The 17,647-nt window shown below is 27.6% G+C and overlaps 1 protein-coding gene across 1 annotated transcript in view; it reads left to right on the top strand.

Annotated features, from left to right (window-relative positions):
• The window catches only part of LOC117172540 (odorant receptor coreceptor), a 46,716-nt gene extending 30,558 nt beyond the window's left edge, over positions 1-16,158 (top strand). Inside the window, exons 6-9 of the mRNA XM_033360575.1 lie at positions 11,462-11,561; positions 11,713-11,817; positions 11,898-12,053; positions 15,516-16,158. Coding sequence (XP_033216466.1) covers positions 11,462-11,561; positions 11,713-11,817; positions 11,898-12,053; positions 15,516-15,566 — 412 coding nt within the window. The 3' untranslated portion in view covers positions 15,567-16,158. The remainder of the gene's footprint in view (positions 1-11,461; positions 11,562-11,712; positions 11,818-11,897; positions 12,054-15,515) is intronic.
• Positions 16,159-17,647: the final 1,489 nt, after the last annotated feature.

Below are 17,647 nucleotides of genomic sequence, written 5' to 3' on the forward strand. Positions count from 1 at the left end.
ATGGACAAAAGGCAAATAAAAAAATCCACAATGTTTTAAATAAGTCATGACCAGTGCTTTAGAAGGACAATACAAAGTCTTGGATGAACAATTTCACATATAGAAACTAGCTTCATAAATTGATCGCGAATTCCAAAGAGACAATTGAAAAGTTCTTCTTTTTGTGGATTATTGTCCGGTTCATTCGAAAGTCTCAATGCATAAACTAAAAGCCATGAAAGTGATTTACTCACTACTTAATTTCACTGCAAAATTACAATCAATGGATCAAGAAATTATCAAAAGCCTTAAAGTTAATTACTGAAAGAGAATCATAAGGAAATTTCTGAAAACTACGGATGAGGAAAGGGATGTGCCTAATTCGAATTTTTTTTAACCAATTTTTTATTTGAACAATGCTTGGACTGATGTCAGGAGAAGAGAACAAATATTCTGCGGATGTAGTGTTTCTGAAGAGTGGGCTAATCTACAAAGGAGATTAGGATCCACAGTTATAAACATTGAAGACTTTGTTGATGTGGATAAAAATTCAATAATTGCTACAGAAACTACAGACCGTGAGATATTGGATAATGTAAAGGAACAAGAACCTTTGAAATCTGAGGATAAGAATGATTTCGACAAAACAAATTCTCGTAGGTGTATTGCGGAACAAAGTGAAGTACCAGGCACTATCTTCGCTGATTTAGACTTGATTTAAAACTTTCGTGAAGGAAAACGTTGCATTAAACGAAAGAAAATTACTAAATCCATTCATTAAGCTATTATAATTTTTACGGTCAGTTAAGCTTTTTTGGGCATTAAATATACACTAAAAAAAAAGTTTCATGCAGTTCTGATCTGTCAAAGTTTCGACATCAAGGGAATTCATCATATGTTCTATAGAATGTATTATTAACTATTATTAACTAAATAATAATAAGAATAATAATATATTTTGATGGTTGGAGGATAGTTCTTTCTTGAGATTAAAAAAATAATTATTATTTAAAATCTAAAGCTTTATGGTTCTGATACTAGAAAAAATAATTAACTACAATACAGGCTTACGACAAATGTTTCGAAAGCTCCTAAGGTTAGTTCTTAACTAGATGGTATAAAAAATTGGTGTTAGTCTGAGTATTTATATTGATATAGGTGTTAGTGTGAGTATTAGTCTCCCTATGTTATAAGCTCGATGAATTTCTCAAGCCTCATGCGTCAATACGACTCTACTATGCTCTGATTGATTTATTACAAACAAGTCTGCCGTTTTGAAAACTAGCATTCTGGAAGTTTTGGAATTATCCAGAAATTATTTTCTTTTGCTACTGTCATCAGGTTTCACTGAAACAACATTGAAACATTAAAACATTGACAAAACTCATGATACAAATATTGGTAATTTGAGAGTCTAAAAAATGAATAATCTGATAAATTTGTACTCTATTTAGACTCTAAGTAATTTAAATCTTCCTCTTTTCTTCTCCAACTCATTTCCCTACTTTCCCTCTCCTCCTATGATTCACTTCCCCTAATTCTTCCTCCGACCTCCTTTACTTTTCTTTATTTTACCTACTAAAATTTTCTCTCTGAAGATTTAAGGTAAACAGTTGAAATTTCAAAATGGCTGATTCCATATGACGACCAAATATTTTTTAAAAAGATATAAGTTGGAAGACTACTAGTGGAGTGTGCCGCGTGGGTCAACCGACTTTGACAATAGTGAACGGCAACCCCTTCAGCGTATCGATTACAATTGAGGTCGACTACCGTAGAAAAAAATAGAAAAGAATAATATACCACAGCTTGTTATTGATGTAATTAACTGTATTTAAACATCTACCAATGAATTTGTTGATTTTTTTTGTTGAAAATTGTAAGCCGCAGTAGAACATTCTAGCTTGATTAGAAGCTCAGCTGTCATCCTTCGCTTTTATTTACTGCCAGCACAAAAGTTAAAAATATTTTCGAATTTTTCAAAAATATATTGATGAATGAAACTTCAAGCTAACTTCTCGATTTTGTGCAAAAGAATGCATGCGTTGTTTCACAAAATACGACGGTCGAAAGTTGGCCAAGTTATAAAAGGTTCTTTTAACCACGTTTTTTCACCTTCTTTGCAAATTGACATCATAACTTATGAACGTATCGCGGTCAAATGATATTTTACTTCTTCGTAATGAAATGTGGATAACCAAGATTTTTTTCTTTTTTAAAGCGATTTTTAAAAAATTAAATTACTTAATGATTTGTAGAGGGTCCAGAATTTTTGAAACAGATAGTAGTAGGCTATTTGGGTATCTGAATGTGAATTCAAGGGCCAACGTGGCGATGATGAAAATTGGTACTAGGAGGATGACTTGACGTTGATAGTTGCCTATGATAATGGCTAATGCATTTTACAATATGGCCTTTAGATTTGTTTCCAGTGAACCGAAGAAGCCTATCGACTCTCGTTGCAAGCCGCTAAATCATGGAATTTTCCCCAATTTTTGTTCGTCATAGCGGATCAGCAATTTTGAATTTTCGAAATTTGAACCCGTAATCAATCTTACAAAAGTCAGAATTTCTGTAGTATTAATTGTCATTCGAATTCGTCAAATACTAGAATTTTCAACACTTTGGTCGTTATATTAAATCCGCCATTTTCAATTTTTTAGTCTGATGCCAGATTCGGATTCAGAGACCCAAACCACTGTGATATACCAAGTTGCATGCAAATTTGCCAGTTTTTCGTAATTTCGATTCGCCATTTTGAATTTCAGAATTCTAAGACATTAATTTTTTACAATAAAAATTAACTCTAAAAAGCATCCAGGCGTTCTGAAACGGAAGAATTCATCATTGCTAATTCGCCCTAGTGAACCTATAGCAGAAATATATAGATTCATAAATAATTAATTATAATTAACCCATAGGAGAAACATATAGGTTCCTATATAGGTTTTTTCAGTCCCATAACTTGTATTGTTTCCACAAAAATGTAATTTTTTTCATTTTCAATGTTTTTTTCACCAATAAAACAAACAGGCAGATTTTTTGTTGTCTCTTGTGTCCTTTCTCCAAAAATTTATTTTTTTATTTTTAATCTTATTTTTTACAATTGAAAATAATCGACTTGTCCTATCTGAAAATGAATTATAACAAATTTATAGATCTTTTCGGGCGAACAATTTTGTCTGTCAATTTAATTCGTACCTTGTGTCGTTTTTCAAAAAAATTAAATTTTTTATTTTGAATATTATCTTTTACGATTAACGCAAAAACTACCTGTCCTTAAAAAATTATTCATGAAAAATTTGAATAAATTTTCGGTATTTTTTGGAAGAGTAACTTTTGTCTATTAATTTTTTTAATAGCTTGTGTCGTTTGCAAAAAATTAATTTTTTGTATTTTCATTGTTTTTTTTTATGAATAAAACAAAAACTGCGCATCCTATAAAAAATAATTATTAAAAAATTGTAGCTCATTTTATGTAAATAAGCTTTGTCTCATTATTTTTTTCGCAGCTTATGCCGTTAGTCCAAAAATTATATTTTTTTATTTTTAATGTTGCTTCTTACGATTAGAAACAAAACTACGCGTCCTTTCAAAACGTGGTTGATAACAAATTTGTGAATCTTTCCAGGGCACGCAATTTTAGCTAATTCATTTGTTTCGTATCTTTCATAGTTTGAACAAGAAATGGAATGTTTTGATTTTTCATTATTTTATACAATCAAATTTTGATTTTTTAACTTTTCAACTAAATTAAAAAAGTTGTTATGATAATCTTGTAGCGCTTTTAAAAATCAACGTTTTTCTTTTCATGACATTTTTCATATTATCCGTTTTTTGGCTTAAAATGTTAATTTTTTTTTTATTATTTTGAAAATGCTCTAGCTGATAATTTTCTTTTTATAGAAAAAAGCCATAAGGATCAATTGTTTGAGTTTCTCAGTACTATGAATAACCGTAAATAGAATTTTTAAATCTTAAAATAATATGGTTTCAACATTTTTCAAAATACGCTCACTTTTTTCATTTGCATCGAAAAGCGCTGGTTTACGAACTTATTCTCTCTTTTAAGACCTTAAAAAAATGTGCCAAAACAGAATCCAATTTGATTAATTTTTCGAAAGTTATCGTGCCAACAGAATACAGACTACAAACCGATAAAGTGAAATTTTACATTAAACCAATACCTTCTCATTAGGATGAGAATTTAAAAAATAAAAAATAAATGACTGGTTGAAAATAAACTTTTTTGTTAAAGTTCAACATTTTTGGGGTGAAAATTTATCTGTTTTGTAGAATATTCCACTTTTTGACCTAAAAATTCTATTGTTTTGTTCAAAACTTCTTTTTGGATTAAAAATTTCATTATTTTAGTACAAAATTCAACTGTTTGGTCAAAAATGAACTTTCTAATAGAAAAGTCATATTTTCAGGTGGCAAACTGAACTATTTTCTAGAAAATTCCTCTTTTTGGTTGGAAAATTTAGTAATTTTCGCAGAAATGTTATCTGTTTTGTTCGGATAAAAATTAATCCATTTTGGTTAAAAATTAAACTATTTTGTTCAAAATTCATCTTTTTAATTGAATCTAACTATTTTATTAAAACTTAAACTCTTCTCTTGTTTTAAATAGAAACTCCTATAATTTTCGTTGAGAATTAATCTTTTTTCATTCAAAATTCCACTGCTTGGTTGACAGTTGAACTTTTTTGTTAAAAATACTTTTTTTTTTGGAAGATTCATCATTTTAGTTTGAAATTTAAGTATTTTGCTGAAAATGTAATTACTACTTAGAAAAAATAAAGTATTTAGCGAGATCTTATTTTTAAATAAGCATTTGAAATCAAACAATAATTTTAAAGGAACACTAAAAATTGTATACTTTCAAGAACTTGGAAACAGAAAATGTAGTGAAACTCTCTAATAGTCCTACCTTCTATAGCCCCTTCGAGAATTGACGCCGCGCCGCATATAGGTCTAAAAGAACTGCGCGGGGTGTGCGGGATCTGCGACTGCCAATCGGGAGAGCACTTAGGCGTGAACAAACAAAATCGGAGCGGGCTATAATAATTTAGTTCCCACCCACCGTTAGCCCCAAAATCGGCGCTATAGAAGAGTTTCACTGTAAATAAATTTTACAATATATTTGTGCATGATTTTGAAATTTAGAGCATTTAAATTTTAAAAAATGTGCATTTTCAAAACGTAAGAATTAGGCATTAAAAATGTTCGAAAAAGTGTTAATAACTGAAAATTTTTAAAGTTTCATCATTTTATAGTTAAATATGTATCTCTGAACAAATATTGTACTATTTTGTTGAAAGTTCATTTTCTGAACTGAAAATTTAACTATTCCATTTTTTGGTTGAAAATTGATTTTTTAAGTATAAAATTAATACTAGATATTTGGTTCAAAATTAATGTATTCTTTTGAAACTTCATGTTTTTTGAAAATTAATTTTTGTAAGTGAAAATTTAAGTATTTCATTCTTTATTAATAAATCTATTGTTTTTCAGATGACAATTCATCTATTTTGTATAAAATTATTCTATTTTGCTGACAATCCGTCTTTTTTTGTAGAAAATTAATTTTCTTTGCTTGCATATTCAACAAATAAATTGTTCAGGGCCGCTGTGGCTCGAGAATTCAACAGTTGAATGAACAACAGAAGAATTTTGTACAAAATTTAACTGTGGGAATTTAAACAGGCAAATTTTCTACAGAATTTAATTGTTGCACTTTCAAGTATACTACACATTTAAAATAGATGATTATTCTATTTTAGGAAGTAAAAGTCAACCATTTCCAAATTTATAACCTTTAGAATTGAAATCCTATGATTTTAATTGCTGAAAAATGTTAAAATATCACACTTGTAGCTTTTAAGATTAAAAATTTACATATTTCAAATGAAAAAAAATTAAATAAGGAAAAATAATTGAATATTTATGAAGAATAATTAAAAACTAAATATTTTTAAATTAGCTTTCCAATTTGCCAAGCGCCTTTCCAATTTTAAACTGTATAATTTAAACTTGCATTCGTACTTATATTACTTTATGTTTGTAGCTTATTACCTGACAAGACAATGCTTCTCGCACGTTTTAGCGTGTACATAAAATTGCTATTTGTAATAATAAAGAAAGAAATTTCTTATTTTTTAAATAATATCTTCATTACATTGTAATAAGAAAATGAATGAAAACCACGAGTTGTAACTTTCGCTTTTCCAGTGGGACATACTACTTTACACTCGCTGAGGGAGCCTATGAATGGTTCATTTCTCACGCTCCTTAATTATTAATTTTAAGAGCCCGCGATATTGACCGCAAAAAGAATAGTAATGCTTTGTTTCGAACCATGCAGGGATGTTGACAGAATTGCTCATGAACTACTCTAGGCGATAATATAACTTTCAAGAAGATAAATTTCATTTTACTGGAAGAGCTGAGTGTAATCCTTTCCAATTGTTAACATAAAAGAATCAGTAATTTGGTGATTGTGAATTCTCTTTCGTTAAAACTCCTTCGGCTTTAACGAAGACACTATCATCACGCATCTTGTGCTTTACACTCATTTTTTTTGAGTGCGAGCTTTTCTATATCAAGTTTAAATAATAATAATTAATCATTAATATTTGTTCCTTACTTTGCACTAATTTTAAATCTCAGCTACCCTAAACATGTATGATATCAATAAATGTATATTATTGCAATTGATAACATGAATTGATATTGAAACAGACGTGTTTTCATCGTCTTGCTTTTATGATCAAAAAAAGTGGACATCCCTTAAAAAATCAATTATGTTAATTAAAATTTTATTACACTTTGTGTCCTTTTTTCTAGAAACCTAATTTTTTATCTTTAAGGTTATTTTATGCAATTTAAACGAAAAACATTCATCCTGTTAAATGAAAGTTAATTAATTAATTTAATTTCAATTAATTCATATAATGAATTTAAGTAATTTAATTTAATTTGATTAAATTAATTATTTTATTTATTTATTTTTTATTTTTAATATTGTTTTTTTTTACGAATAAAACGTACGTGTCGTATCGAAAATTGATTAATAAAAAAGTTGTAGATCGTTTTTGTGTGCACAATTTTTGTTTCTTCCTCTTTTTTCATTCCTTTCATTGTTTGACCGCAAAATAGAATGTTTGATTTTTATTATTTTTCATGTGATCAGAATTTAAATTTTCCTTTTTTCAAGAAAATTCATTTAGATTTTAGTTTTTTTTTATTTTCCAAATGCTGTAATTCTGGTAATTTTATTTTTATCTAAAGAAGTCGTAGGGATAAATTGTTAGACTTTGCGAGTGCCGTAAATAACAGTACATAGAATTTATAAATCATGGAAAAAAATGTGCTTATTTTGGTTAAAATAATTATTATACAGCAAAAAATTTCTAAAAGAAAGTTAGAATACTTCCAGAGGTGGCTTTTTTTCTAGTGCAATATTTTTTGATGAAAATAAATATAAAATAATAAATTTAATGCTTTGACGATAATTCATTTTTATAAAAAGAGATATTTCCGTTTCCAAACGTGTAAAAACTACGAAATTTGCCGACATTCATGAACATCGCCCCGAAGAAGTGAACTGCAATGTTCACGAAACGTCGGCCAAATTCGTAGTTTTGTACATGATTAGAACCCAAAATATATCTTTTTATGAAAATAATTTTTATATAGTTTGATGTGCTATACCTTTGACGATTTCTAAACAAATTTACTGAAAATTTGTGGATCAATAATGTAGGGCTTCATTAAAAAATTAGCATCAGCTAATTTTCATCAAATTTTCAACCAACAAAGATGAATTTTCCAGTAAATAGTTTAATTTTCAACCCAAAAGATCAATTTTCAACCAATAAGATTAATGTTCTACCAAAAAAGACGAATTTTCAACTATATTATCGATTTTTAACAAAATTATTGAATTTTGAAGCCAAAGAGACGGATTATCTGCAAAACAGTTGAATTTTCATCCATAAAATATGATTTTTCAACAAAAAAGTTAATTTTCTACTAAACAGTTAGATTTTTCTAAAAATAGTTTCATTTTTTAAACAAATAGTCTAATTTTTATCTAAAGATAAAAATCTTCACTAAAAAACACATTTTGAACGAGACAGAAAAGATACAATTTCTACCAACAAAACATAATAATTTTTCAATGAAGATAGTAAATTATCTAGGAAATAGTTGATTTTTCTACACGAAAATAGGAATTTTCTACCAAATAATTAATTTGGCTAGGAATATTATAAAATGTTCAACCCTTAAAGATGAACTCCCAACAGACCTGTTGAATTTTGTATGCCGAAAAGGCGTATTTTGTGCAAAACAGTTGAATTTTCAACAAAAAATTTTATTTTAAACGAAAAATGTAATAGTTAAACTTACAGTTTAAAAAATAATTTTCATTTAAATAAAAACGAATTTCCAAAAAAATATGCGTCTTTAACTGATCAAATGAAGTAGTTCAATTTTCAACCAGGAAGAATAATATTCTACAAAAAAATGAAATTCCAAAAAATACGTACATCTTGAAATAAATTGTTGAATTTTCAACTAAAACTGATAATTATTTACCCGAAAATAGAACAGTTAAATTTTGTAGTTAGAAAAATTAATTTTTAATGAATAGTTCAATCTTTAACCAGTAAAATCAATGTTTAACAAATCAGATAATCTTCCAACCAAGTAGTTAAACTTTCAACCAAAACAGATTGATCCTCAATGAAAATTTAAGGGTCGAATTTTCAAAATTTTCAAAAACAATATCAATTTAAAAAAAAATAGAATAATTAAATTTTCAATTAAAAAATTCATTCGCAACCAAAAAAAAATTAATTTTCAACAAAATAGTTTAATCTTTAACCAAATACGTAGTAGAAATCTTAATCAAAAGAGATGAACTCTAAACAAAACATATAATCGTTTCTATTAATTCGGTTTGAATTTAAACGGAAAAATGAGAAAAAGGTTTGAAAAGAGGTAAAGAGGGAATAGGGAAAATAAAAGTATATTCTGTATTTAAATTCTTTAATAGTGAAATTAGATAACTAAGTTTCATTTTTTGAAGCTTTTAAAGAATTTTTTATTAACATTTATATTTTTGTTTACTCCATCCCCGCTACGTAAAATGTATCATGAAACCTCCCTCCTCGCAGTATAACTTAGTTTTTTTAATGTACACAAAATTATGAACAAATGAATATTTTAAATATTTAATACACAATAATAATAAAAACTACTAATGTAACTCGAAAATTGAACGAAAAACGGATAATACAAATAGAACTTGTTTATAATATTAATCAATTTGTTCACAAGAAGAAATTGCTAATTGAATATGACTGCCAATATGATTTCAAATTGTTTTATTATTTACAACAAACAAAAATCAATTTGTTTTTGTGAATGAGTGATTAAAGAAAGTATTTATTTTCTTAGAATTTTTTTTAGTCTTCTGTTTCTCGGTTTTCATCTGGAAAATAGAATTCTCATTCTTTTTTTTTCTAAAATAAGCATATTTTATTCCGATGAACACGGAAAAGAATTTTTTCCATGAATAAATGGGCAAATAGGGCACTTATTTATATCTTTATTTTAGTTTATAACGTCACTATATGTTATCAAACTATAAGAATTCCTCATTCATAATCGCTTGGAAGACAATTTCAAACCGTTTTGATAACAAAACGATTAATTTTTTGTTATTAAATAGTTCAATACTATTTATTGTATATATTCATGCTATTCAGAGAATAATAATGGCAATCTCATAAATTTCAGTCAACGAAATATATAATAACAAACTATAATTTTTATAATTATTCGAATCAAGGCTGCTTAAAATGTAACTTTCTCGTTCAATATAAAGTTCAATGTTAAACTATTTTTATATTCACCGAAGCAAAGATGCACTAGAAAAAATATTCCCTTATTTATTTACCATGAAATTAACCACCGATTCATTTGAAATTATTAACGTAATCAATTGTCAACATAATTGGGTAAAAATATTATACATAAAAAAATTCAATAAAAATTCCTTAAAAATCCATCTTCAAATTAATTTCTATAAAATAATATTAGAAATCGATATGAGGGACATTAATGCTTCGATTAATGCTTCGCAAAGGCATTAAATTCTCCCACGCTCCAAAACAACAAATTTAAATACAAATTATTTTCTTGTTGCTCATCTTAATTCTTTTATTTCTAATCAAATTTATAATTCCAGTCAATTTTATTACAGAATTTTCTCTTCGGTAATTTAAGCATTAAATTATATTGTTTAGAGATAATAAAGAATAAACCCCAACTTAAAAATATTTGTTTTGGCGCAAAGAGCAAAATATTAATTTTACTTCCAAAAACGGCCACTATATTGACTACATGATTTTACTTCTCATAAGTCACATTATTTGTAAGTTGGTTACATACAAAGAACATTTAAAAATAGCATATCTACCCCAGAACCAGAAGAAACTTTGTAGTACCAAAATTGTCCGTCAGATAAAAAATCTAAAAATCTTTCTCGCAAGTGGTGCAACTTTTAGCTGAAAAATATGATTTTAAGAATCTGCAACTATAGATTGACGTTCATATTATAAAATTAATTACCATATTAACATTTTAACATTTTCAAAAACTTAAATTCAATTTTATAATAATTAATTTGGTCTCGAGTAAGTAAATCTGGAGTTGACCAATGCATAGGGCTTTGTCATCTCTATGCACGTGACATGTGTCTCTCAAGGCACTGCACGTATTGATTGACCGTATAGTTGGCAATGAATGACACGAACTCGTAACTTTGTTAAAATAAATAATTTTGCAACTGAATTACTTATTCTTTAACCTTCAGCTATTCGCTGTTTTCAATACAAATCAGCAGTGCGTTATTCACTTGATATATATTTTTTACGAGCTTAACTTTCTGACCCGAAAGACTAAACGGTTTCACAATATACTAAATTACTTAGTCATTTTACAAGCTTTGAAGACCACGTCATTGCGTTCATTGTAACACACGACCTACGAGTTTCACTCGATGAATTAGTAAGTTGTGGAGTCTTCCAAGGAGAATTCTTGAAAAAATTTCTTTACTTAAATTAGTGAGCAATGAATGTAATTATTTTTTTGTTATCTATGCTTTAATAATTTGATTCATATGAGTAGTTTTATGTAATCGGGGAACTTCCCTCTACAAACAATTAGCAATTTATTTCCCTTAGGGAAGATTTTATCGATCAGGAAAGACGTGAGGTGGGGCGTTTTTGGAAATTCCTCCACCTCGTGACTTTGATCAGCCGAGAAAGGTTAGGATGTGAGCATTTTTTATTTTATTTCGAGAAGAGGCATTCCTAGGAAGTGAACAAAGATTTTTCGGATATTATTTTTAATATATGATGATTTTGGCAAATATAATAGTAAAAAGAAACAAAAAAATTCTTCTTAGGTTGGTAACTGCAGTTGGCGATGCTTACGGCGTGGCTCTGTTGCTGCATATGTTAGCGACAACAATAACTTTGACTCTACTTGCATATCAAGCGACGAAGGTAATTTAAATTAATTATTATTCCTACACATTAATTCAAGTTTAGTAAAAGTTTCGAAGTTTCAAGCTTTACTCTTTGAAGAAATGTAAAATTACAGAAGAAAATTGATTTAAATTATTATTTTAATCACAAAATTTAATATTTTGAACAGGTGAGTGGAGTTGACGTTTATGCTGCATCTACGATTGGTTACTTGTTGTATACCCTGGGACAAGTATTTCTTTTCTGTATATTTGGAAATCGACTTATTGAAGAGGTATTTTTTTCGAAACGCTTTTTCGTTATTTTTAGAATTATGTTTGGATTGTAATCTTACATAATTTATGATTTTTTCAGAGCTCATCGGTTATGGAAGCTGCCTATTCATGTCATTGGTACGATGGTTCAGAAGAGGCCAAAACTTTCGTCCAGATTGTCTGTCAGCAATGTCAAAAAGCCATGTCAATATCAGGAGCGAAATTCTTCACTGTATCCCTCGACTTGTTTGCTTCGGTAAGTAAAAAAAAATTACACTAGCAATTATACGCGCTCAGTTTATTCATTTTTTATTAATATGGAGAGGGGTTTGAAAAATTGGAAGCGACCTCAAAATTATACAGTTTCTAATGTTTATTGGCATTTTTTGGTTGTGGAGGATTTCAATTTAAAGCTGTTGTATACTAAAATAATTAAATTTCAAAGTGTCTGTAATAAATGAGTAATTTTCATGCTTCGTTGCTTTAAATTCTTTTACCTTTCTTAAAATCTTATGAATTCCTCCTATTTACTTGACATAACTGAATTCTTCTAAATTCTTTGATTCATCTGACTTTCTTAAATTCTTCTAAATTTTCTAAATTTAGAATATTTAAGAATCAATTCAGAAAATTTTGAGAACTTCTAGGATTCCTTAAATATTCTGAGTTTTAGGAGGTCAAGGAATTAAGAAAATTCAGTGAATTTAATACGTTTCAGGAATTTAGAGAATTCAAGGAATTTTATGAATTCAGAATATTCAAGGATTTTAAGATTTTCGAAGAAATCAAGGAAATTTAGAGGATTCGAGTAATTCAGAGATTTTTAGAAATTTAGAGAAGCCAAGGAATTAAAATTTTTTATGAACTCATAATATTAAGGCATTTAAAGCATTCAAGGAATTTATCAAATACAAGGAATTCCGAATATTTAAAGAAATTAGAGAATTAAAGAATTTATAGAGTGCAAATAATTTAGAAAATGTCCGGAATTTAGGAAATTCCTTGAATTTAGAAAATTCCAAAAATGTGTGTAATTCAAGGAGTTCCGAATATTCAAGGAATTTAGAGAATGCAAAGAATTTAGAGAATTCGAGGAAATTCCTTGAATTTAGGAAATTCAATAAATGTGTAATATTGAAGGAATTCCGAATATTCAAAAAAATGAGATAATTCCAAAGAATTTAGAGAATTCATGCAATTTATAAAATGCAAAGGATTTTGAGAATTCGAGGAATTTAGGAAATTCCTTGAATTTATATAATTCAAGAAATGTATAGAATTCAAGGAATTCCGAATATTCAAAGAAATAAGAGAATTCCAAAGAATTTTGAGAATTTAAGCAATTTAGACAATTCAAAGAATTTATAGAATTCGCGAAATTTCGAATATTCAAGGAAATGAGAGAATTCCAAAGAATGTAGAGAATTCAAGCAATTTAGAGAATTAAAGAAATTTATGAAATACAAGGAGTTTAGAGAATTTAAGAAATTAATAGAATTCAAGGAATTTCGAATATTCAAAGAATTTAGAGAACTCAAGGAGCTTAGCGAATTCAATGAATTTAGAGAATTCAAAGAATATAGAATATAGCAGGGATTTTATAAATTCAGACTATCCAAGACATTTTATTATTCAGATATTTAGGGAATTCAAGGATTTCCGAATATTCCAAAAATTATAGTATTCGAGGAATTCAGAGAATGCAACGAATTTAGAGGATTCAAAGAATTTAGAGACTTCAAGAAATGTATGGAAATTAAGGCAGTCAGCATGTTCAAGGCTTTTCGAGAATTCCTAAGAATTGAGAGAATTAGAGAAATTTAGATAATTCTAGGAATTAAGGGGATTTCAGGAATTCCGAAAATTCAAGGAATTTAACAAATTTAAAAATTCAAGATATTTAAGGAATTTATAGAAATCAAGAGATTTATAGAATTCAAGCAATTCCAAATATTCGAGAAAATTAGAGAATTCACTGAATTTAGAAAATGAAAAGACTTTAAAGAATTCAAGAAGTTGAGAGAATTCAAAAAATGTATAGAATTCAAGGAATTCTGAACATTCAAGGAAATTATAAAATTCCAAAGAATTTAGAGAATTCAAAGAATTTAGACTATTTAAGAAACTTATTGAATTCAAGGAATTCCGAATAATTAAGGAATTTAGAGAATGCAAAGAATTTAGAGAATGTAAAGAATTTAGAGAATTTAAAGAATTGAGAAAATTCAAGGTACGTAGAAAATTCAAGGAATGAAGAGAATTCAAGAAATTTAAAGAATTCAAGAAATTAAAAGAATTCAAGAAATTTAGAGAATTTAAGAAATTTAGTGAGCTTAAGGAATTCCGAGTATTCAAGGAAATTAGTGAACTAAACGAATTTAGAAAATTCAAGGAATTTAGAGAATTTAAGAAGTTCCAAGAATTCGAGGAATTTAAAGAATTCAAGAAATTGAGAAAATTCAAGGAATTCCGAATATTTAAGGAAATTAGAGAATTTAAGGAATTTAGAGAAGTCAAAAGATTTAAAAAATTTAGAGTATTCAAGTATAGAATTCAAGGAGTTCCGAATATTCAAGGAAATTAGAGAATTCAAGGAATTTAGAGAATCCAAGTATAGAACTCAGGGAATTTAGAGAATTCAAGTATAGAATTCAAGAAATTTAGACAATTCAAGTAAGAATTCAAGGAATTTAGAGAATTCAAGTATAAAATTCAAGGAATTCCGAATATTTAAGGAAGTCAGAGAATCCAGGAAATTAAGAGAATTCAAGAAATTTATAAAATTTAAGGAATTCCGAATATTTAGAAAAATTCGAGAACTCAAAGAATGTAGAGAATTCAAGCAATTTTGAGAATTCTGAGAATTAAGCCCATATTAATAATTTAGAGATTTCAAGGGATTTAGAGAAGTCAAGGAATTAAAACAATTCAAAGAATGTAGAATATACAAGGGATTTCAGAAATTCAGACTCCCCAAGGATTTCCGGAAATTCTGATGAATCAAGGATTTTATAGGATTAAAAGAATTCAGTATATTCAAGGAATTGAACAAATTCGAAGAATTTCAGGAATTCAGAATATTAAAATAATTCAGAACATTAGAGAATTCCAAGGATTTCAGAGAATTCTACACAATTTAGGAATTTAAAATATTCCAAGAATTCACGGGATTCAGAGAATTCAAACAATTTAAGGAGTTACAGGATTTCAGAGAACTCAAGAAATTCTTAGATTTTCAGGTAATCAAAGAACTCAGAATAATTTAAGGCATTTAAAATAATGCCGAAATTCAAGGATTTCATGGCATTTAGAGACTTTATGAAAATTAAGATCATTGAGATAATTTAAAAAATTAATGAAATCAAGGGAATGCAAGTACTTCAGAAAATCCACGGATTTCCAGATTTTTAAGAAATTCAGGAAAACCTCCGAATTAAAAGAAGATTATGAATTCTGAGGATTCAAGGGATTCAGAGGAATCAAGGAATTTCCAGAATTAAGAATATTTCAGGATTTCAGAGAATTCATGGAATTCAAAGATTTTAATTAATTAAGAGAATCTCAAAGCATTTTACTGCTCTTAATATAAAACTCTTGACTTTGATGAAATGGATTTTTTTTACTGTTTTACATAATAAATAATAAATATCATGTTAAAGCTTATTTTTTCATATTTTTGAAATTGTGGCATGTTCAATTACATTTTTTTATTTGACAGGTCTTGGGAGCTGTTGTTACTTACTTCATGGTGTTGGTGCAACTGAAGTGAAGATCTAATTTTATACATCGTACGAATAAACAAATGTACGAAAGCGTCCGAAAGACGATTTTTCAATGCAAGTCTTTCAAAGTCTTGGGCCTTATTTTTCTTTACTCTTGCTCATAAAGAACTGAAATTACAAAGCCAGTAATTTATTAGGTAAAGTCAAGAGATTGAAACTGCAAAAAAGTCAAATAAAATATTGAAGAGTATTTTTGTCTACAAAAATAACGGAACCGAATATATATTTGACATGATATACATTTTTTTTGCTTGGTTCAAAAAGAAGAATGCACAGTAAAATCCAAAACACAAAAAATATATTTTTATCTAAAAAGAGAAAAATAATTCATTAGTCAGAATTATTGCAATTTGAAAATTAAAAAGTAAGAAACTTTATTATAAATCATGATCAATCACAAAATGTAGTAAAAAGTAAACATAATCTTACAAATTTCCTAAGATAGTAAATTACACAAAAAATAGAAGATGAAAGCTGAAATCCATGAATCAATTATTTCAGTTTGAAATAACCAATGGGGAACCAATACGCTGAACTCAGTTATACATAGGGTGGTATATAAAAATGTTTTTTCACCTAACTATGTTTTTTAATAGAAAAATAGTTTTTATTTATTAGAAAAAAATCAGTAAAACAATTCTCTGCTTTTATTTTGATTTTTGTAATCTACTTTTCTATTTCTCGATTTAAGTATACTTTAAAAATTTTATTTACTGTTTTGGGAAATCTTTTGTAAAACATATTATAAAAGCGAAAATTATTTTTTTAGTCTACTCTATTACCCTTTAAAAATGTCATTTGTGAATCTATGAATGTTAATCGTTGACAATACACGCTGTATTTCATTCTACCAGCATCACGCTAGGACGAAATAAAAGAACGAGGTTCAAAATGATATTTAAAACGCAATTATGCACCGATTTTTAATTTTTTAAAGCTTAGAACAAATTTTTTCGGAAAATGATGAGAGTAGATTTTTTGTGCATTTTATTTTTATGTTGATGCAAACATCAAAAATAATGTCGATTTTTTAATTTCATTTTTTATCTCTCAGACAAAATTTCTCTTACACTTCGCGTCACGAGAATTCAATGCACAGAGGGATAAGAAAGATAAAAAGCTGCAAAATGTTAAGTTATTTTTTATAAATAAATTGCATTTAAAATAATCAACATTAGGGGATATTCGTCTTGAAAGTACATTTATGCTCTGAAATTGCTTGCTTTTATCGTTTGGATGATACGTGTATATTAAAATTTAAGATTGATTCTGATTAATTAATCCTATAAACAAATTATATAAAATGATGTACATATCAGACATATATCGGCAGGAACAAAGAGTTTGTTCCTGTACTCTTGTTGTAATTATATTAAGAATCACGTTTTTTGAAAAATGTTTACTACGAATTGATATTTTGGTTGTAAACAAGGTATATAAAAAATGCACATTTTAGGTAGTATTAAGCTGAAAGAAATCGTTTTCTGTCTAACCTGGCTGCAATTATATTGCTAATGATGTTTTCTAAACGAATTTTGCCAAATGGTCAAATAACATCATTCATAATATAATTTCAACAAGACCAGATGAAAGAACGATTTTTCTGCCTATAAATATAAATAATATTTATCTTCGCTTAACCCTCAAAGTGCATATATGGTAAAAATCACGGTAAAATGCAACGTGGGTGTGAGACACCCCAGCGTATTTAATCATGTATTGTTTAACCCCTATTGAATATTTTGTCACAATAAAATTATCCGATATAATTTAAAGTATCTTTCTTAAGGTAGATTTGATTTTATAGCCATTTATATAATTTATGTTTGTTCAAAAAATTATTGAAAAAAAAAATGAAAAAGTGGGGTTTTTTACTTTAAATTTTATAACTCACGCAATTTTAATCATTTTAACCTGAAAATGTATGACTATACTTTTGGAATACTGTACTTTCATAAAAAAATATTGCAACATGGGTGCTTTCAAAATAGACATTTATTTGCACAGTTGAAAAGTCAATTTTATGATAAAATGATGAATCAGATTTTTTGCTTTTAAATCCATTTAT

The sequence above is a fragment of the Belonocnema kinseyi genome, chromosome 5, assembly GCF_010883055.1.
Source record: "Belonocnema kinseyi isolate 2016_QV_RU_SX_M_011 chromosome 5, B_treatae_v1, whole genome shotgun sequence".
In the NCBI taxonomy this organism is placed as follows: domain Eukaryota; kingdom Metazoa; phylum Arthropoda; class Insecta; order Hymenoptera; family Cynipidae; genus Belonocnema; species Belonocnema kinseyi.